Raw genomic sequence first — 22,222 nt, 5'->3', positions numbered from 1 at the left:
GGCTGTGGGGTGGCTGTGGGATGGCTGTGGGGTGGCTGTGGGGTGGCTGTGGGGTGGCTGCGGGAGTGGCTGTGGGGTGGCTGCGGGAGTGGCTGCGGGAGTGGCTGTGGGGCCGGGCTGGCTGTGGGGTGGCTGTGGGGCCGGGCTCCTGCGGGAGTGGCTGTGGGGTCGCTGTGGGGCCGGGCCGGCTGCGGAAGTGGGTGTGGGCTCGGCTCTGGTGTCGCTGTGGGACCGGGTCAGCTCTGATCTCGGCTCTGATCTCGGCTCTGATCTCGGCTGTGGGGCCGGGCCGGCTGTGGGCTGGGCTCTGGGGTGGCGCTGGGGTCACTGTGTGGCTGGTCCGGCTCTGATCTCGGCTGTGGGGTGGCTGTGGGGTCGGTCCGGCTCTGGGGTGGTTCTGGGCTCGCTGTGGGGCCGGGCTGGTTCTGATCCCGGCTCTGATCCCAGCTCCGGGCTCGCTGTGGGGCCGGGCTGGTTCTGATCCCGGTTCTGATCCCAGCTCCGGGCTCGCTGTGGGGCCGGGCTGGTTCTGATCCCGGTTCTGATCCCAGCTCCGGGCTCGCTGTAGGGCCGGGCTGGTTCTGATCCCGGCTCCGATCCCGGCTCCAGGCTCGCTGTGGGGCCGGGCTGGTTCTGGTCCCGGCTCCGATCCCGTGTGATCCCGGCTCCGGGCTCGCCGTGCGGCCGGGCCGGGGCCGCCCTTCCCGCCCAGCCGGGGCGGTTGCCGCGGTAACGCCGCGCGGGCCGGGCCCGGATCCCGGCTCGCGGTCCCGGCACCGCGCTGAGGTGATGGGGAACGTTCAGCCGAAATAAAGCCATTTAAATACAATGAGCCAGGCTTAGAATCATTCTGATGTTTTTGCCTGGGACTGCTGCAGCCTTAGGCGCTGGTTATGAACTGTCCCTGGACAGTGATCAGAATTGCCGAGGTTGGAAGAGACCTTTGATATCATCGAGGTCATCCAGTCCAGCTGTCCTCTCGCTGTGACCCCTAAACCCTTAAACCTCACCACGCTCCACCAGATCCTGACACCTCCTGAATTCCCAAGAGTTGTTGGCTCCTCACCCCCCTGGGCAGCCCAAGACCTAACGTGAATCTCCCCTGTCTCAGCTCAAGGCCATCCCCCTCACTGCAGGCACAGCACAAGGGACCGACCCCACCTCACTGCAGTTCTCCAGTTCTCCTTCTCCTCCCTGGACAATCCACACTCACAGCCCCCCTCTCCCCGGGGAAATCCCCCTCTTCTGGAACTGACTTCAAATGAGGAGCCAAAGGCACTGACTTTCAATCCCCAGATTTCCTTTAGGGAAAGAAGGCCTTCCACTCTTCTAGTTAAGAGTTACAGGACAAGGTTTTTCTGGCAGTAGCCAAAAATTTGCCTAATTTAATTCCAGCAGATGAGTAAAGACTTACCAGTGGTCTCTGGTAGCAGCAAGAGCAGAATCATCTTAAGGTACAAGAGATAGTGTGTTTATAGAATCAAAACTACATGACAGAACAGTGTAGGCTTCTCTTGACTGGAAACAAAAGACATTTTCAAGCACAATGAAGCTTGCCTCTTCAGTCCTGTCTGCAAAAAACATGTAAAAAACTTTCCAGAAGCCTAACATGGATTAAATCTGTCAAAGGATTGTGTCTCCCTGTGCATATGATCTGCAGTGGTGTTTTACTCATTTGCAAAGGCTGAAAAGGGCTCAGCACACTGTTCATCCTTCCTACTGGGAATAATGAAGGCCCTTCATATGGTCCATGAGCCTCAGAGAAACACCCTTCCTTCTGACCGTGTGTGTCTGGAGTGTCCACAGACACAGGGACCCTGCACAGAGACTTAACAATTATTGTGTGAACAATCACTGCCCAAACATCCCTGAAATACCCCCCAGAACCACCCCTGGTCAACACTGCTCTGCTTGGACATCTTGGGATCATGCCAGCAGGGGAAAGGATAACACAGAGGCATGGGCTGGGATGCAACAGAAATTTAATGTGTCAGAAGAGATAAACAAGTCGATCCAAAAGAGGAATCCAGTGCAGGAAGCATCAGGGGCAGATGAGAGTTTGTGTTCCACGGCAGTGGCAGAGATGGCAGCAGGTGTCCATCTGTCCATCTGATGCAGAGGGAGCAGGGCCAGCAGGTTGTCCCCAGGATGGCTGTGTGGGGTTCACAGCCCAGGGAAGCACAAGGCAGCAGGGACACAGGAGGGAAAGGAGAGAGGGCCAGAGGGCAGAGGCAGGGATGGGCTGTGCTTGCCAAGAGCCCAGGCTGGCCCCATCCTGCTGTAGGAGCTGCTGGGGTTGCTCAGCCCCTGGGGAGCAAAGAGCCGATGCTGCGTCCCCAGGGCGCTTCCAGCCTGGCAGCCCCTGCCTTCCTTGCCCAGGGCCATGGCCAGCAGCTTCAGCAGGGGAGGCACCTGGTGCCACAGAGGCCACTGCCCAAGCCTGAGAGGCCAAAGCCCCCAGAGCTGATGGGCACTCCCTGAGAGCTGAGGATGCTGCCAACAGCAGCAGAGGTGGAGGATCCCACGGCGGTGTTCTGTGGGAAGGAGCTGAGGATGGGGCCAGGCAGGGTCACCACCACAGGCGAGGGTTCAATGATGACAGTGGAGTCCTGGCACTGCCTGACACAGGGCTCATTGCAGCTGTTGGCCAGTGGGGTGGGGCCACAGGGCTGGCAGGGCCGGCACGGGGTGTAGCAGGACATGGCTTGGGGCTGGAGATGCACCTGGGAGAGAGGGAAGAGGGAAACAGAGCACAAGGAGTGGGTGAGGATCAGCCTGTGGCCCCTCCAGGAGAGAACAAAGGCATGAACATGAGACAAGCCTTGGGGGCTGTATGGAGAGACACACAGGCTTCTTTCCTCAGAAGAGCCCTGTCAAGAGCTACCCAAGCAAGGTCCCTGTCTGGTCCATGGCTCTGGAAACACCTCAGACAAGCCCCAGCCTTTCCCCATGTTACACCTTCTTCCCCCTTCCTATTCCCATGGCAAGAATTCATATGGGACAAGAACAGCATTTAAAGAATGAGAAATCCCATGGGAGGAGGAGAAGCACGAGAAAAAGCTTCAGACTTACCTTGTCGAGGAGGTGGAGGTGAGAGGAGTGAATGAGAGAGTGAGGAGAAGGGCCCATTTTTATACTCCTCCTGCACTGCCCCAGGCCCACAGTCACTGCACAAGGACAGTAATTTTCCTACAGACTCACCTCAAAACAAAACATTCTACCCAATGGCACAGATTATGGTTTGGTTTCCTTCTATGTTGCCATTTAATTTCCTCATTTCTGACGTTCCCACTAAGTCATGGAGGCTTCTATCGTGTAGTGGGATGAGAAGTGCAAGGATTTCTTGTGCAGGAACACGTGAGTATGGGCAGGAATCAAGCCTCCAGTTGAGCCATGTGGAGTTCTGTACTTGCTGCCTGCCTGAGGGATGTGTTGGCTCTTGGGACAGCACCTTCTCTTGCCCCTCTCCTCACCCCATGCTGCACTTTGGCTGCACCCTTTGCACCCTGAGCTGGAGGACACACAAAGCCCTGCCCCACACTGTCAATTCAGAGAACACCCTGAGCTGGGGCAGTGCTGCCAAGCAGCTCAGGCTCAGGGCCGTGGCCTTTGGGCTGCCTGGAGCTGTGCTTTGGGCACAGCCCAGTGCTTGAGATGGTTTTCCAGGCTCATGGATGGAGCTGTCCTTGCTGGAAGGGAATTCAGCCCCACCTAGAACAATGCCTGTAGTCATCACACACTCCTGGCTTGGCCTCACACCAAAATTAGAGTGTGACTTGCCATGGCTCAGGAGAGCCTCACTTTGGGGATTTGCCCACTGAAGGCATTTCCTGGCCCTCCTGGTCACATCCCAGCTGCCCCCGTGTCTGCAGGGCAGGGAAGTGCAGCACTCCTTGGTGTGGTTGGAAAGCTGGTTTTGCATCTAGGGTCTTTCTGAGAACACTGAGCACTGCTTGTTGGATTTTGTAGGGATTTTCTCTATCACCTTTCCAGATATGGAGACAAGTCTGACTGGCCTGTGATTCCTGACTCCTCTTTCATTCCTGTCTTGGAGACAAGACACTGTCTTTCTTCCAGTTCTCAGATGTATTCTGTGGTCACTGGGACTTTCAAAGGGAGTTGAGAAAGGCTTTGTACTGACACCAGTGAACACATAACATCAATTCCCACATACTCACTTCAGACCAGTCTGTTTGAATGTTTCCCCATCAGATTCTGTTCTTGCTTGGGGAAGTCTTTTCTGTTCCAGTTGTTCCATGGAGTACCAGGAACTTCAATGCCTGACAGCAATTCCTGATTGTAGAGACCAAGGAAAAGAACCTTTGAGGATGTACCTTTCCTCAGGGAAGCTGCCTGGCTGAATCCTGGGGCTGCCTGTGTCCAAGGCTCCCTTTACTGATCACGTCTCTGGAGGAGACCTTCTTATTGCCCGTCCATGTGCTGTACCTGATTCAGCTCCATGTGGGGCTTTGCCTTTCCCAATGCCTGGCAAACATCCCCTCAGAGCAAAGGGCATCAATAGGAAGAGAAATGAAACATTGGCACAGCCTGGCTACCTGGACATGCTGCAGCTCATGACCCTTGCAGACAGTAGAGAGAGAGGGAAAAGAGGGAAGCAAGTGAAATGTCCATAAAAACTGGATTATTTGGATGCCCTGTGACACGTGCAGTGCAAGACAGGGCCTCTTCCTACAGGGGCTATTGCAGAGAGTTGCTTTTCACTGCCCTAAATCAACGTTCCCTGCCTTCATCCAGCACTTGGATCATGTGCCCTTACTGACATGGCTCTGCCAGGAATATCCTTTGGCTTCTCATCAGAGAACATGAAAGGATCCTGCAATGCAGGGCAGAAATGTCAGAAATGAGGAAGTGAAATGGCAGCGTAGTGGAAACAAAATGTGAATCGCTGCCACTACGTGGGATATTTTCCTTTGAAGATGAGTCTGTTGAACAATTACTGCCCTTGTGCAGGACTGTGGGCCTGGGGCAATGCAAGAGCTCTATAAAAGCAGGCTCTTCTTCTCACTCTCACATTCACTCTGCTCACCTCCATCTCCTTGGAACAAGGTGAGTTTGAAGCCCCTTCTCCATTTCCTTCCTCTCTTCTCTGGCATTTCTCAGCACATACCTGTGATGGTGTCCCATGGAGATCTTGTAGATGGTTTCATGAGAGGAGGAAAGAAGTGGGAGATGTGTGACTGCTGGGTCTTGGCAGAATCATTGCCCCAGTTTTGGGCAGGTTGGGGCTGGAGCTCTTGGTGGGATTTGTGTGTGGGGAAGAGCCCAAGTGCCTCCACAAACAGAGCTCAGCTCTCATTGCCAGCTCCTGCCTTGGCTCTGCCATGGTGGGCTCACAGTTGGATCCTCACCTGCTCCTTGTGATTTACTTCCCTCTTCTCTGTGCCAGGTGCATCTCCAGCCCCAAGCCATGTCCTGCTACACCCCGTGCCGGCCCTGCCAGCCCTGTGGCCCCACCCCACTGGCCAACAGCTGCAATGAGCCCTGTGTCAGGCAGTGCCAGGACTCCACCGTGGCCATCCAGCCCTCGCCTGTGGTGGTGACCCTGCCTGGCCCCATCCTCAGCTCCTTCCCACAGAACACTGTGGTGGGATCCTCCACCTCTGCTGCTGTTGGCAGCATCCTCAGCTCTCAGGGAGTGCCCATCAGCTCTGGGGGCTTTGGCCTCTCAGGCTTGGGCAGTGGCCTCTGTGGCACCAGGTGCCTCCCCTGCTAAAGCTGCTCCCTGCACTGTGTGGATTCCCCCTGTTTTCCCTCTTTTAACTCATTAAATTGTGCTTCATCCCAGCCTGTGCCTCTGTGTTCTCCTTTGTCCTGCAGACACTCTGTCAGGGCAGAGCTGTTGCCCCAGGGGTGTTTTTGGGAGGGGGTTGTTGGGGCTGGTTTTGCACAGGCTGGCACTGGGTGTGCTCAGTGTGCCCTGAGTGCCCCTCTGGCTTCTGAGTTTCTCTGCCTCTTTGGGTCAGCACAGAATTTCCCTACATTGTCCAGGAGCAAACATCCACTCTATTTGCACTTTTCCTTTCTCAGCTCAATACTGTGACACAAGTACTCAGCAGTGAATGTGTTACTGACCAGAGAGAGGTGCTGGATTCCCATCAGACTGCAGCAGATCCCATGGGTCTGAAAGGTTTCTGAAATGGAGGGACAGAGTGCATGGGGCTGCCTTCTCACAGACCCCTCTTATCATGGAATCACAGAATGGGTTTTGTCAGATGAGATTGCTGAAGATCATTGAGTCCAACCCTCCTTTCATGGACAGTATCTCAGCTCCAATTGGCCTATTCCAGATTAAAACTCCTGCCCCTTGTCCAATCACTTGATATAATGTCTGTCTCCAACTGCCTTACACCACCCCTCGATGGAATGAAAGCTGCAATAAGGTCCCGGACATCCTGCTCTTCTCCTGACTGGAAAACCTCACCTGTATCAGCTGCCCTTCAGAGCAGGGTGATGCACCCAGGTGGTCAGGTGTAACCATTTTTGCAGCCCTTCTCTGCAGGGCAAGCTCTCCTTCCATCACCCCACAGTCCCTATTGATTTCTGAGATTGTCCCAAAGCAGTGTCAGGACTTTGCCCTGAGTTCAATGTAGGACCATTCCTCAGTTCTGCTAAGATCCTTGTGGGGTTTAAAGCCTCCCATCCAGCAGAGCTATTGCTCCTCTCAGCTTCTTGTCATTGCTGGGAGTCACAAATCATTAAGTTTGGAAAAGACCTGTGAGAGTGATCACCTTAACAAAACACACTATGGCCACTAAAGCACAGCAGCAAGTGCTCTGAGGGTGCACCCAATGCCATTGTCCATGTCACTGATGCTCACAGACACCGAGGGGCTGTCAGCAGCAGCCTGGGCTGTGCCAGCAGGAGGGGAAGCAGGACAGGGCTGGGGAGCCACGATGCTGCTCTGCTCAGCACTGCTGCCATCCTCGTGTTGGGCACAGGCTGAAATGCAAGAGCCACCAGGAGCAAGGGGAGTGAGCTCAGTGCAGCCAGGATAGTGAGGAGATGAGAGCACTTAATTTAGGCCCAGGGATTGCTCAGTGTGGAGTTAAGAATGGTTTGGTCAGAGAGATAAAATAATTCTTGGAATCCTCAGGGTCAGTGAAGAGGTTTGGGTTCATTCTGTCCGTCTGCTGACTGGGTGACACTGAAGTCTTAAGGGGTAATGACTGAAAACATTCCCCCATTTGTGGAGACCAGGGTGCTTGGTGAACTGGGGGAGCTGAGCTTCTGGATGTGTCATGGCCAACCTGTGATCTAGTAAAGGAGAGGGTGAATGATGGGCTTTGAATGAGGTCAGAGGTGGATGCTGGTGCCTCTTGTCACTCCAAGCTATTGGTGATTGTTGGGGGTTGAGTATTTTTCTATTACTGTGTCATTGAAAGAATTTTTCCCATTATCATGCCAATGGAGCTGGCCTGGTTACACCCAGGGTCTCTGAGGAGTCCAGAGAAAAGGTGTCAATTGCCTTGGCTCCCGGAGGGGCCACTGAGGTTTCCGGGAGGGGACTCGTTTTTTTCCGGCGAGCTCAGAGGAGGAGGCTCGGGATCTTCATCCCAACAGCGGCCGGAGCACACAGAGCCAGACCCTCTGCGACCACCTGCCTGCATCTGCCCCGTTCCAGCCTCCTGCCATCTGCGGACACAGCTGATCCCCCGGACACACACGGTGAGGCGAGGAGCCGCCGCTCAGCCCGTTCCCGCCCGCGGACCGGCGTTGGCCGCTGCTGCCCCTATCCCCCTCCTTCCTGCCTCCGTTCCCGCCTGCCCTCTGCAGAATCCGGGCTCTGGACTAAGTACAGAGACAGCGTGGCTTGCATCTAAAGGGGACTGACACCAGTTATCTTATTCGTTCGTGTGAGCATTTACAACTGCTGTTGTTTTCTGACTTGTACAGTTTAGATATATTAGTAAAGGAGCTGTTATTCCCACCCCCTTATCCCTCTCTGCCTCAGAGTCCTTGATTCAAACAATTATATACTTGGAGGGGAGTGGAACCAAAGTCCTCTGTTTCAAAGGGAAAATTTCTGCCCTTACTGACAGACACCTGGCCTTCAAACCAGGACAGAGATTGAGAGAGAGACAGGGACTACTAAACTCATGATCAGAATCTGAATTTTACTGTGAGCTACATGTGCTTATATTCCATTTTCAGAAAGGCTAGGAATTATTTATAGCATTAATTTATGAAATATCACACAGACACACTTTGCATTTCTGCTTAGTTTGATTTTCTTCTCTGGTCGCCAGTCCTTCCTCCAATGCTCTTGTAATCTTCAAAGCTCTCTTCGACCTTGCCAAAGCATCTTGGTTATCAAACTGCATATGCTAATTAAATCTTGGCTTCCAACACTAAGCTGCCCTCCCTTGCACAGACCGTGGGGTTGTGGGACTCCTCTCTTCCCCCAGGGAAGCACCAGGACACTCCTGTGTGCCCTGACAGTGTTCATCTCTGCTTGATGGGCCATACTGGGCCCAAAACCAAGCAGCTGTGCTGGGTGTGCTGGGCAGCTGTGTTGTCTTAGAAGGTGTCAGGGCTCCTAAGTGTCCATGATGCACACACTACTGATGCAGTGTGAAGCTTCCCCCCGCCAGGGGAGGAACCTGGGCACCCCCTCCTGAAGCTGAGTGAATATAAGCCAAGTAGATTTTATGTTCCATGGATTTTCCCAGGCACCTTCCCCTGTCACTTCTTTGAGATTTTCCCACCACCTGACAGCTCCATTCTATAACAACTTTGACCAAGACTGCCCACCCACCAGCCAAGTCTCATCCCAGGGCCTATGGCTGGAGAGATCTTCACAATCTTGCCCTGTCTCTTTCTTTTGCCTTGTGCATGTTCCTGGGTGATGTGGTTGCATTTTCATCTTGCAATGCTTTCATGTTGTTGTATTGCTTAGAGAATAATAACCAAATTACCTACAGATGTGTTTCCTGTGCAACCCCACTGTTCTCCAATAAACCTCTGTGTGTACTTACAAACAACCCACAGTGTTGGTTCTCTCAAGGGATGTGTTAACAAGAACCTGGGTTACCCCTCACCTTCTGCAGTGGGTTGAAACACAGACACATGGAGGAGGAGAGAAAGCAGCAATATTGAAATAAAGCACATTCAACTCTCCCATTTTAAAATACCCGCAAACACCTTCTCCTAAATCTGTCACACAGAACCATCCCTGAGCAACAGCACTGTGCCAGGAATCTTGGAAACTGACAACAGGGAAAGGATGACACAGAGGCGTGGGCTGGGATGCAACAAATTTAATGAGTGAGAAGATGAGAACAAGGTCACTGTGAGTGGAGGCCTCAGTGCAGAGAGCACCAGGGCCAGCTCAGAATCTCCATCACATGGCAGTGGCAGAGATGGCAGCAGGTGTCCATCTGTCCATCTGATGCAGAGGGAGCAGGGCCAGCAGGTTGTCCCCAGGATGGCTGTGTGGGGTTCACAGGCCAGGGAGCACAAGGCAGCAGGGACACAGGAGGGAAAGGAGAGGGCCAGAGGCAGAGGCAGGGATGGGCTGTGCTTGCCAAGAGCCCAGGCTGGCCCCATCCTGCTGCAGGAGCTGCTGGGGTTGCTCAGCCCCTGGAGAGCAAAGAGCCGATGCTGCGTCCCCAGGGCGCTTCCAGCCTGGCAGCCCCTGCCTTCCTTGCCCAGGGCCATGGCCAGCAGCTTCAGCAGGGGAGGCACCTGGTGCCACAGAGGCCACTGCCCAAGCCTGAGAGGCCAAAGCCCCCAGAGCTGATGGGCACTCCCTGAGAGCTGAGGATGCTGCCAACAGCAGCAGAGGTGGAGGATCCCACCACAGTGTTCTGTGGGAAGGAGCTGAGGATGGGCCAGGCAGGGTCACCACCACAGGCGAGGGTTCAATGATGACAGTGGAGTCCTGGCACTGCCTGACACAGGGCTCATTGCAGCTGTTGGCCAGTGGGGTGGGGCCACAGGGCTGGCAGGGCCGGCACGGGGTGTAGCAGGACATGGCTTGGGCTGGAGATGCACCTGGGAGAGAGGGAAGAGGGAAACAGAGCACAAGGAGTGGGTGAGGATCAGCCTGTGGCCCCTCCAGGAGAGAACAAAGGCATGAACATGAGACAAGCCTTGGGGGCTGTATGAGAGACACACAGGCTTCTTTCCTCAGAAGAGCCCTGTCAAGAGCTACCCAAGCAAGGTCCCTGTCTGGTCCATGGCTCTGGAAACACCTCAGACAAGCCCCAGCCTTTCCCCATGTTACACCTTCTTCCCCCTTCCTATTCCCATGGCAAGAATTCATATGGACAAGAACAGCACTTAAAGAATGAGAAATCCCATGGGAGGAGGAAAGCACGAGGAAAAGCTTCAGACTTACCTTGTCGAGGAGTGGAGGTGAGAGGAGTGAATGAGAGAGTGAGGAGAAGGGCCCATTTTTATACTCCTCCTGCAATGCCCCAGGCCCATCACTGCACAAGGACAGTAATTTTCCTACAGACTCACCTCAAAACAAAACATTCTACCCAATGGCACAGATTATGGTTTGGTTTCCTTCTATGTTGCCATTTAATTTCCTCATTTCTGACGTTCCCACTAAGTCATGGAGGCTTCTATCGTGTATTGGGATGAGAAGTGCAAGGATTTCTTGTGCAGGAACACGTGAGTATGGGCAGGAATCAAGCCTCCAGTTGAGCCATGTGGAGTTGTGTACTTGCTGCCTGCCTGAGGGATGTGTTGGCTCTTGGGACAGCACCTTCTCTTGCCCCTCTCCTCACCTCATGCTGCACTTTGGCTGCACCCTTTGCACCCTGAGCTGGAGGACACACAAAGCCCTGCCCCACACTGTCAATTCAGAGAACACCCTGAGCTGGGGCAGTGCTGCCAAGCAGCTCAGGCTCAGGGCCGTGGCCTTTGGGCTGCCTGGAGCTGTGCTTTGGGCACAGCCCAGTGCTTGAGATGGTTTTCCAGGCTCATGGATGGAGCTGTCCTTGCTGGAAGGGAATTCAGCCCCACCTAGAACAATGCCTGTAGTCATCACACACTCCTGGCTTGGCCTCACACCAAAATTAGAGTGTGACTTGCCATGGCTCAGGAGAGCCTCACTTTGGGGATTTGCCCACTGAAGGCATTTCCTGGCCCTCCTGGTCACATCCCAGCTGCCCCCGTGTCTGCAGGGCAGGGAAGTGCAGCACTCCTTGGTGTGGTTGGAAAGCTGGTTTTGCATCTAGGGTCTTTCTGAGAACACTGAGCACTGCTTGTTGGATTTGTAGGGATTTTCTCTATCACCTTTCCAGATATGGAGACAAGTCTGACTGGCCTGTGATTCCTGACTCCTCTTTCATTCCTGTCTTGGAGACAAGACATTGGCTTTCTTCCAGTTCTCAGATGTATTCTGTGGTCACTGGGACTTTCAAAGGGAGTTGAGAAAGGCTTTGTACTGACACCAGTGAACACATAACATCAATTCCCACATACTCACTTCAGACCAGTCTGTTTGAATGTTTCCCCATCAGATTTGTTCTTGCTTGGGGAAGTCTTTTCTGTTCCAGTTGTTCCATGGAGTACCAGGAACTTCAATGCCTGACAGCAATTCCTGATTGTAGAGACCAAGGAAAAGAACCTTTGAGGATGTACCTTTCCTCAGGGAAGCTGCCTGGCTGAATCCTGGGGCTGCCTGTGTCCAAGGCTCCCTTTACTGATCACGTCTCTGGAGGAGACCTTCTTATTGCCCCTCCATGTGCTGTACCTGATTCAGCTCCATGTGGGGCTTTGCCTTTCCCAATGCCTGGCAAACATCCCCTCAGAGCAAAGGGCATCAATAGGAAGAGAAATGAAACATTGGCACAGCCTGGCTACCTGGACATGCTGCAGCTCATGACCCTTGCAGACAGTAGAGAGAGAGGGAAAAGAGGGAAAGCAAGTGAAATGTCCATAAAAACTGGATTATTTGGATGCCCTGTGACACGTGCAGTGCAAGACAGGGCCTCTTCCTACAGGGGCTATTGCAGAGAGTTGCTTTTCACTGCCCTAATCAACGTTCCTGCCTTCATCCAGCACTTGGATCATGTGCCCTTACTGACTGGCTCTGCCAGGAATATCCTTTGGCTTCTCATCAGAGAACATGAAAGGATCCTGCAATGCAGGGCAGAAATGTCAGAAATGAGGAAGTGAAATGGCAGCGTAGTGGAAACAAATGTGAATCGCTGGCCACTACGTGGGATATTTTCCTTTGAAGATGAGTCTGTTGAACAATTACTGCCCTTGTGCAGGGACTGTGGCTGGGGCAATGCAAGAGCTCTATAAAAGCAGGCTCTTCTTCTCACTCTCACATTCACTCTGCTCACCTCCATCTCCTTGGAACAAGGTGAGTTTGAAGCCCCTTCTCCATTTCCTCCTTCTTCTCTGGCATTTCTCAGCACATACCTGTGATGGTGTCCCATGGAGATCTTGTAGATGGTTTCATGAGAGGAGGAAAGAAGTGGGAGATGTGTGACTGCTGGGTCTTGGCAGAATCATTGCCCCAGTTTTGGGCAGGTTGGGGCTGGAGCTCTTGGTGGATTTGTGTGTGGGGAAGAGCCCAAGTGCCTCCACAAACAGAGCTCAGCTCTCATTGCCAGCTCCTGCCTTGGCTCTGCCATGGTGGGCTCACAGTTGGATCCTCACCTGCTCATTGTGATTTACTTCCCTCTTCTCTGTGCCAGGTGCTCTCCAGCCCCAAGCCATGTCCTGCTACACCCCCGTGCCGGCCCTGCCAGCCCTGTGGCCCACCCCACTGGCCAACAGCTGCAATGAGCCCTGTGTCAGGCAGTGCCAGGACTCCACCGTGGCCATCCAGCCCTCGCCTGTGGTGGTGACCCTGCTGGCCCCATCCTCAGCTCTTCCACAGAACACTGTGGTGGGATCCTCCACCTCTGCTGCTGTTGGCAGCATCCTCAGCTCTCAGGGAGTGCCATCAGCTCTGGGGGCTTTGGCCTCTCAGGCTTGGGCAGTGGCCTCTGTGGCACCAGGTGCCTCCCCTGCTAAAGCTGCTCCCTGCACTGTGTGGATTCCCCCTGTTTTCCCTCTTTTAACTCATTAAATTGTGCTTCATCCCAGCCTGTGCCTCTGTGTCTCCTTTGTCCTGCAGACACTCTGTCAGGGCAGAGCTGTTGCCCCAGGGGTGTTTTTGGGAGGGGGTTGTTGGGGCTGGTTTGCACAGGCTGGCACTGGGTGTGCTCAGTGTGCCCTGAGTGCCCCTCTGGCTTCTGAGTTTCTCTGCCTCTTTGGGTCAGCACAGAATTTCCCTACATTGTCCAGGAGCAAACATCCACTCTATTTGCACTTTTCCTTTCTCAGCTCAATACTGTGACACAAGTACTCAGCAGTGAATGTGTTACTGCCAGAGAGAGGTGCTGGATTCCCATCAGACTGCAGCAGATCCCATGGGTCTGAAAGGTTTCTGAAATGGAGGGACAGAGTGCATGGGGCTGCCTTCTCACAGACCCCTCTTATCATGGAATCACAGAATGGGTTTGTCAGATGAGATTGCTGAAGATCATTGAGTCCAACCCTCCTTTCATGGACAGTATCTCAGCTCCAATTGGCCTATTCCAGATTAAAACTCCTGCCCCTTGTCCAATCACTTGATATAATGTCTGTCTCCAACTGCCTTACACCACCCCTCGATGGAATGAAAGCTGCAATAAGGTCCCGGACATCCTGCTCTTCTCCTGACTGGAAAAACCTCACCTGTATCAGCTGCCCTTCAGAGCAGGGTGATGCACCCAGGTGGTCAGGTGTAACCATTTTTGCAGCCCTTCTCTGCAGGGCAAGCTCTCCTTCCATCACCCCACAGTCCCTATTGATTTCTGAGATTGTCCCAAAGCAGTGTCAGGACTTTGCCCTGAGTTCAATGTAGGACCATTCCTCAGTTCTGCTAAGATCCTTGTGGGTTTAAAGCCTCCCATCCAGCAGAGCTATTGCTCCTCTCAGCTTCTTGTCATTGCTGGGAGTCACAAATCATTAAGTTTGGAAAAGACCTGTGAGAGTGATCACCTTAACAAAACACACTATGGCCACTAAAGCACAGCAGCAAGTGCTCTGAGGGTGCACCCAATGCCATTGTCCATGTCACTGATGCTCACAGACACCGAGGGCTGTCAGCAGCAGCCTGGGCTGTGCCAGCAGGAGGGGAAGCAGGACAGGGCTGGGAGCCACGATGCTGCTCTGCTCAGCACTGCTGCCATCCTCGTGTTGGGCACAGGCTGAAATGCAAGAGCCACCAGGAGCAAGGGGAGTGAGCTCAGTGCAGCCAGGATAGTGAGGAGATGAGAGCACTTAATTTAGGCCCAGGGATTGCTCAGTGTGGAGTTAAGAATGGTTTGGTCAGAGAGATAAAATAATTCTTGGAATCCTCAGGGTCAGTGAAGAGGTTTGGTTCATTCTGTCCGTCTGCTGACTGGGTGACACTGAAGTCTTAAGGGGTAATGACTGAAAACATTCCCCCATTTGTGGAGACCAGGGTGCTTTGGTGAACTGGGGGAGCTGAGCTCTGGATGTGTCATGGCCAACCTGTGATCTAGTAAAGGAGAGGGTGAATGATGGGCTTTGAATGAGGTCAGAGGTGGATGCTGGGTGCCTCTTGTCACTCCAAGCTATTGGTGATTGTTGGGGGTTGAGTATTTTTTCTATTACTGTGTCAATTGAAAGAATTTTTCCCATTATCATGCCAATGGAGCTGGCCTGGTTACACCCAGGGTCTCTGAGGAGTCCAGAGAAAAGGTGTCAATTGCCTTGGCTCCCGGAGGGGCCACTGAGGTTTCCGGGAGGGGACTCGTTTTTTTCCGGCGAGCTCAGAGGAGGAGGCTCGGGATCTTCAGCCCACGCGGCCGGAGCACACAGAGCCAGACCCTCTGCGACCACCTGCCCTGCATCTGCCCCGTTCCAGCCTCCTGCCTCTGCGGACACAGCTGATCCCCCGGACACACACGGTGAGCGAGGAGCCGCCGCTCCAGCCCGTTCCCGCCCGGGACCGGCGTGGCCGCTGCTGCCCCTTCCCCCTCCTTCCTGCCTCCGTTCCCGCCTGCCCTCTGGCAAATCCGGGCTCTGGACTAAGTACAGAGACAGCGTGCTTGCATCTAAAGGGACTGACACCGAGTTATCTATTCTGTTCTGTGAGCAATTTTAACAACTGCTGTTGTTTTCTGCTTGTACAGTTAGATATATTAGTAAAGGAGCTGTTATTCCCACCCCCTTATCTCTGCCTCAGAGTCCTTGATTCAAACAATTATAATACTTGGGAGGGGAGTGGAACCAAAGTCTCTGTTTCAAAGGGAAATTTCTGCCCTTACTGACAGACACCTGGCCTTTCAAACCAGGACAGAGATTGAGAGAGAGACAGGGACTACTAAACTCATGATCAGAATCTGAATTTTACTGTGAGCTACATGTGCTTATATTCCATTTTCAGAAAGGCTAGGAATTATTTATAGCATTAATTTATGAAATATCACACAGACACACTTTGCATTTCTGCTTAGTTTGATTTTCTTCTCTGTCGCCAGTCTTCCTCCAATGCTCTTGTAATCTTCAAAGCTCTCTTCGACCTTGCCAAAGCATCTTGGTTATCAAACTGCATATGCTAATTAAATCTTGGCTTCCACACTAAGCTGCCCTCCCTTGCACAGACCGTGGGGTTGTGGGACTCCCTCTCTTCCCCCAGGGAAGCACCAGGACACTCCTGTGTGCCCTGACAGTGTTCATCTCTGCTGATGGGCCATACTGGGCCAAAACCAAAGCAGCTGTGCTGGGTGTGCTGGGCAGCTGTGTTGTCTTAGAAGGTGTCAGGGGCTCCTGAAGTGTCCATGATGCACAACACTACATGATGCAGTGTGAAGCTTCCCCCGCCAGGGGAGGAACCTGGGCACCCCCTCCTGAAGCTGAGTGAATATAAGCCAAGTAGATTTTATGTTCCATGGATTTTCCCAGGCACCTTCCCCTGTCACTTCTTTGAGATTTTCCCACACCTGACAGCTCCATTCTATAACAACTTTGACCAAGACTGCCCACCCACCAGCCAAGTCATCCCAGGCCTATGGCTGGAGAGATCTTCACAATCTTTGCCCTGTCTCTTTCTTTTGCCTTGTGCATGTTCCTGGTGATGTGGTTGCATTTTCATCTTGCAATGCTTTCATGTTGTTGTATTGCTTTAGAGAATAATAACCAAATTACCTACAGATTGTGTTTTCCTGTGCAACCCACTGTTCTCCAATAAACCCTCTGTGTGTACTTACAAACAACCCACAGTGTTGGTTCTCTCAAGGGATGTGTTAACAAGAACCTGGGTTACCCCTCACCTTCTGCAGTGGGTTGAAACACAGACACATGGAGGAGGAGAGAAAGCAGCAATATTGAAATAAAGCACATTCAACTCTCCCATTTTAAAATACCCGCAAACACCTTCTCCTAAATCTGTCACACAGAACCATCCCTGAGCAACACCACTGTGCCAGGGAATCTTGGAAGACTGACAACAGGGAAAGGATGACACAGAGGCGTGGGCTGGGATGCAACAGAAATTTAATGAGTGAAAAGATGAGAACAAGGTCACTGTGAGTGGGAGGCCTCAGTGCAGAGGAGCACCAGGGCCAGCTCAGAATCTCCATCACATGGCAGTGGCAGAGATGGCAGCAGGTGTCCATCTGTCCATCTGATGCAGAGGGAGCAGGGCCAGCAGGTTGTCCCCAGGATGGCTGTGTGGGGTTCACAGGCCAGGGGAGCACAAGGCAGCAGGGACACAGGAGGGAAAGGAGAGAGGGCCAGAGGGCAGAGGCAGGGATGGGCTGTGCTTGCCAAGAGCCCAGGCTGGCCCCATCCTGCTGCAGGAGCTGCTGGGGTTGCTCAGCCCCTGGGGAGCAAAGAGCCGATGCTGCGTCCCCAGGGCGATTCCAGCCTGGCAGCCCCTGCCTTCCTTGCCCAGGGCCATGGCCAGCAGCTTCAGCAGGGGAGGCACCTGGTGCCACAGAGGCCACTGCCCAAGCCTGAGAGGCCAAAGCCCCCAGAGCTGATGGGCACTCCCTGAGAGCTGAGGATGCTGCCAACAGCAGCAGAGGTGGAGGATCCCACCACAGTGTTCTGTGGGAAGGAGCTGAGGATGGGGCCAGGCAGGGTCACCACCACAGGCGAGGGTTCAATGATGACAGTGGAGTCCTGGCACTGCCTGACACAGGGCTCATTGCAGCTGTTGGCCAGTGGGGTGGGGCCACAGGGCTGGCAGGGCCGGCACGGGGTGTAGCAGGACATGGCTTGGGGCTGGAGATGCACCTGGGAGAGAGGGAAGAGGGAAACAGAGCACAAGAAGTGGGTGAGGATCAGTCTCTCACTCCACCATGAGGATGACTCTGCTTCTCTCAGTGCAAAAGGTTCCCCACACAATTTAAAAGTCCATTCTAAGGGTTGGTGTGAAGTTTCTCTGATCTGCCTCAGGGCCATCATCAGAGACTGCGACGCCAGGACCCCATCACTCACTCTGGACCTGAGTTCTGGCCCAGCCAGAGTGGATGCTTGCCAAGGGACTCTGTAGCTGTGCCTGGTGGTGACATGGTATGCTGCTCTTGAGCACTGTACTGGTTATAGTTCCCTGATCCATCACCTGTTTCTTGGAGCAAAGACCTTTGCATACAATAGTCCATAAATCTCCCCACCTTTTGACCAGAAGCCACTTGCTTTGGAAAAGGACTATAAAATGACTTTCCTGAACAGACTTTGAGATCTCTTTCTCCCCAACGGATTGAAGACGCGTCTGTCTTCAGACGACCACATGGATGTGTCCCTTCAGCTGTATCCCATCCTTTCTGTCTCTCTCTCTCCCCTTTTACTTCATTTCCTTTGCCTCTTTCTCTCTCTCTCTTCTCTCACAAAACTGAATTGTTTACAGGCAATAAACTGCAGTGCTGCTTTCCGCTAATAAAACCTGAGTCTCCTGCTTTTGTCTTTTGCACTCTGGTGTTGCATGCACCATCACGACTCCTGCTGGGGTTGAGCAGGTCATGACATCCATAGAGATTCCCACCTCACCTATAGCTCAAGAGACACCCAGGACAAGCCCCAGTGTCTGTCTCTGCCACACCTTCTCCTTCCTTCACTCACCCATGACAAGGAGCCCCAGTGCCCAGCTGAAGACAAGGAATGTTCTTAGAAATGCATTTGGAGGAGGACAAGGAGGAGGAGAAGTGGTCCCAACTCACCTTATTCCCAAGGAGCTGGAGATGGGGAGAGTGGATGAGAGAGTGAGGAGAAGGAGCTGCTTTTATACTTTTTCTGCACTGCCCCAGGCCCACAGTAGCCGCACAGGGCAACAATTTTCCTGCAGACTCATCTCCAAACTTAATGTCCTCCCTAATGCCACAGGGTGTGTTTTGTTTTCCATTAATGCTGTCATTTAATTTCCTCGTTTCTGACATCCCCACTAGGTCATGAAGATCCCTTTCATGTTAAGGAATGAGAAGCCAAATGATTTTTCTTGCGGGAACACATGAGTAATAGTTGGAGTCAATGATCTTGGAGGTCTTTGCCAATCCTTGTGATTCTGTGATTCAATAATTCTCTGATCATTGGCAGGAATCAAGTCTCCAACTGAGCCCTGTGCCATTGGGTTCCTTCTCAGTATCTGTGGAGGTGTTGGGTGCCTGGACCATTCCCTGTTCCTCCCTCTCTCTTCACCCACGATGCCCTTTGGCTGCACAATGTGGATGTGACCTGGATGACACACAAGCACAGGCCACTTTTCCAATACATGCTGCGAGTGCTCAGAACACATATGCCATGTGTGAGCTGCCAAGCATCCCTTTTCCCAGGGCCAGGATGAAGCTGAAGTCCCTGCCTTGGACTGCAGACATCACACACTGCTGGCTTGGCCTCACACCAAAAGGCTGACACACAGCCAACCCAAAATTAGACTGTGACTCCTGACAGGCAGAGAGAGTCTCTCCCTGCAGATTTGCCTACTGAAGGCATTCCCTTCCCTCCTGGGATGCGTCTCAGCTGCCTCCATGTCTGCAGGGCAGGGCAGTGCAGCACTCCTTGGTGTATTTGGAGAGCTGGTTTTGTACCCAGGGTTCTTCTGAGCACATCCCCTCCCTGAGCATCCCCAAAAGCATGGCACTGCAGTTTCCCCAGAGATCTCACATGTTGGGGAAATGGATGAAGTTTCCTTCCCTCTCCAGTGCTGCTGGGTTGTTTCCTAGGCTGAGAAGGCACCTGGAGAATCAGAAAGGGGTGGGTTTAAGTCCCAATGTCTGCAGAAGCCAGAGAGCTTTGGACCCCAGGATGTGTCCAAAGCAGTGGGCCGTGCTCTCTGAAACCCCTTCTTTTACTCCTTAGCCTCCAGGAGAGCTGCCCTCCACAGCCAGGTGCCTCTGACCAGGAAGATGAGTCCTGGTGTCCATTCTGTCCCTCCACCAACATCTCCTCCTGTTTTCCTGTGTTTTGCCCTGACTTTCCATGTTCTTTTGAAGCACAAGGTGCCCCTAAGATGTTGCCAGCTTTTCTGATCTCTTTTGCTCTTCACAGGTTCCTCAGAAGGCAAATCTGACCTGCCACATGCCTGAGTGGCTAGAAGAGTTGGCATGTTTGAAGTCCAGGGTCTGCTACTCATATCCTCCCTGACCATCTCCTTCTCTCTGTCCTCAGCTGCATTCCCTGACTGCCAGCACCTCCCAAAGGGAGCCCTGAGGTGCTTTCTTCTGTGTCCATCACCAGGTCATAGACCTACATTGGCCCAGTCTGATTAAATGTTCCCACAGCTGATCCTCCTCCTCTGCTCTGGGGAGGTTTTCCCTGATGCAGACTTTCTGAGGAATATCAGGAGGTTGATGCTGTGACACAAGAAGTTGCCAGTGAAAACCAAGGCCCAGCAGCCTTGGAGAAGCTTCCCCTTTCCTGTAACCCCTGCCCCAGGGAAGCTGCCCCACTCAGCCTTGACTCAAGCCTCCCTTTTGCTGCTGCCCTGTGGACAAGATCTTGTTTCCCACCACAAGCTCTTCTGATTCAGCTCCAGCAGGGCTTTGGCTTTCCAGCCCCAACCCTGGAACCCTCAGACAGCCTGGCAAATGTTCTGCACCAGCAGAGAGCACCAGGAGGAAGGGAAAGGAAAGCAATTCCCTGGAGAGGCAGTGTCTAGTGCTGGAGTGAGGTGAGAGGGAGGAGAGAGCAGCAGGCAGGATGTGCTGTGAGGAGAGGATCCTTTGGGTGCTCTGCTGGGGCTGTCCCTGCACAGGCAGCTGCTGTGATAATTGATAAAATATTCATGTTAATCATAGAGGTTTTGGAGTTTGTATAAACCGGAATACTTAGACAAGACATGGACCTAGATAAAGGGAAATATATGATTAAAACCATTCTGATTAAATCCCCCTGTTATGAATATTGTGTTTTCTAAGTAAATTGTATTTGATACCAGTTTGTAAAACAAGGTTTTCCCACGGACTGAAAGATTCTGCAAAATCAGATTTTCTGTCTTTGTGTAATCAATTGTGACCTATCTGCTAAGACCAGACTTCCTGACTTCTGCTGTTCTCTATCTACCAAGACTAGATGGTTATCTATGAAACTTGACAAATTGTCTGGAGATGCCACTCACACAGAGGTGTCATGGATGTTTTTTGACCACCACTGCTTACCTGGCAGAATCATGGCAACAAAAAAATAACAATTATTGATTAGCACAAGGAAACCATGATATAAAAATGAGCTGCAAACCAAGTTCTGTGGAGCGTGGAGTGGGCTGTGACCTCTCTGTCTACCCAGTGCTGCATTGCTCTGTCTTTATAAAATAAAACAATCTAAATGTTGTTGAATATCAAGACTTCTGTTTCTCATTTATAACACTGCCAACAATGGCAAGGCACAGCCCCAAGCCAGCATCCCCTGCCTGCACAGAACCCTCTGCACGGGGGCTCATCCTGTGCCTGCACAGACACCTCTGAGCCCAGGGACCCCCAGCCTGGCCTGGCACACGTGACAGGAGCTGCAACACACACCAAGCATGTCAGAAATGAGGAAATGAAACAGCCTGGATGGAAATCAAACCACAATGTGTGGTGTTAGGGAGGATATTTTGCTTTGGAGGTGAATGTGCTGGAAAATTACTGTCCTTGTGAAGAGCCTGTGGGCCTGGGGCAGTGCTCCAGCACTATAAAAGGGGGATCTTCTCCTTGCTCTCATTAACTCCTCTCACCTCCATCTCCTTGGATCAAGGTGAGTCCAAAGACCTCTGTTTTTTTGCTCTTTTGGGCTTTCTGATCACATTCTCCGCTTTAATCCCATGTGGGTTTCTGAGAACTGCTTGTTATGGGAGAGGGAAGGGGCAGAAGTTGTGCATGGAGAGAGGTTGGGTTTTGTCTGAGATATCTCCTGAGTCCTAGCCTTGGGCTTGGTTACTCTTTACGAGATTCTTGGGGTCTTGGGGGGCTCTCTAAGCAGCCTCCTGTTGTCTTGTCCGTCTCTTTGGACCACCATGTCCATCACGGTGGGCCAACAGATTGCTCTGACATAGCCCTTCCTCAACTCTGCATCTCTTCCCTGTCTCTCCCAGGTGCATCTCCAGCCCCAAGCCATGTCCTGCTACACCCCGTGCCGGCCCTGCCAGCCCTGTGGCCCCACCCCACTGGCCAACAGCTGCAATGAGCCCTGTGTCAGGCAGTGCCAGGACTCCACTGTCATCATTGAACCCTCGCCTGTGGTGGTGACCCTGCCTGGCCCCATCCTCAGCTCCTTCCCACAGAACACTGTGGTGGGATCCTCCACCTCTGCTGCTGTTGGCAGCATCCTCAGCTCTCAGGGAGTGCCCCATCAGCTCTGGGGGCTTTGGCCTCTCAGGCTTGGGCAGTGGCCTCTGTGGCACCAGGTGCCTCCCCTGCTGAAGCTGCTGGCCATGGCCCTGGGCAAGGAAGGCAGGGGCTGCCAGGCTGGAAGCGCCCTGGGGACGCAGCATCGGCTCTTTGCTCCCCAGGGGCTGAGCAACCCCAGCAGCTCCTGCAGCAGGATGGGGCCAGCCTGGGCTCTTGGCAAGCACAGCCCATCCCTGCCTCTGCCCTCTGGCCCTCTCTCCTTTCCCTCCTGTGTCCCTGCTGCCTTGTACTCCCCTGGCCTGTGAACCCCACACAGCCATCCTGGGGACAACCTGCTGGCCCTGCTCCCTCTGCATCAGATGGACAGATGGACACCTGCTTGAAAAACACACCTTGAAAAACAACAGTGTTGT

The 22,222-nt window shown here is 53.0% G+C and overlaps 2 protein-coding genes and 3 pseudogenes across 5 annotated transcripts in view; 2 read left to right on the top strand and 3 right to left on the bottom strand.

Moving 5' to 3' along the window:
- Nucleotides 1-827: 827 nt before the first annotated feature.
- LOC306812926 (feather keratin 1-like) lies at nt 828-5,734 on the top strand (the record flags this gene model as incomplete). The annotated part of the gene is made up of 2 exons (XM_079327846.1): nt 828-929; nt 5,408-5,734. The coding sequence occupies exons 1-2, from the start codon at nt 894-896 to the stop codon at nt 5,732-5,734; spliced, it is 363 nt and encodes a 120-aa protein (XP_079183972.1). The 5' UTR covers nt 828-893.
- On the bottom strand, nt 2,397-4,288 carry LOC306813033 (feather keratin 1-like; the record flags this gene model as incomplete). The annotated part of the gene is made up of 2 exons (XM_079328047.1): nt 3,202-4,288; nt 2,397-2,723 (listed from the first exon to the last, which is right to left on the bottom strand). The coding sequence occupies exons 1-2, from the start codon at nt 3,214-3,216 to the stop codon at nt 2,397-2,399; spliced, it is 342 nt and encodes a 113-aa protein (XP_079184173.1). The 5' UTR covers nt 3,217-4,288.
- Nucleotides 5,735-9,689: 3,955 nt separating the features above from the next.
- The window catches only part of LOC306812782 (feather keratin Cos1-1/Cos1-3/Cos2-1 pseudogene), a 30,258-nt pseudogene continuing 17,725 nt past the window's right edge, over nt 9,690-22,222 (bottom strand). The window contains exon 2 of the transcript in view: nt 9,690-10,014. The product of the transcript in view is annotated as a feather keratin Cos1-1/Cos1-3/Cos2-1 pseudogene (transcript). The remainder of the gene's footprint in view (nt 10,015-22,222) is intronic.
- Nucleotides 16,957-17,262, bottom strand: LOC306812787 (feather keratin 1 pseudogene; annotated as a pseudogene). The gene has a single exon. The product of its transcript is annotated as a feather keratin 1 pseudogene (transcript).
- On the top strand, nt 21,558-21,881 carry LOC306812789 (feather keratin 1 pseudogene; annotated as a pseudogene). The gene has a single exon. The product of its transcript is annotated as a feather keratin 1 pseudogene (transcript).

Source organism: Erithacus rubecula (assembly GCF_903797595.1).
Source record: "Erithacus rubecula genome assembly, chromosome: 27".
In the NCBI taxonomy this organism is placed as follows: domain Eukaryota; kingdom Metazoa; phylum Chordata; class Aves; order Passeriformes; family Muscicapidae; genus Erithacus; species Erithacus rubecula.
Note: the sequence above shows the minus strand (reverse complement) of the source record. Positions and strands in the feature narration are given on the sequence as shown.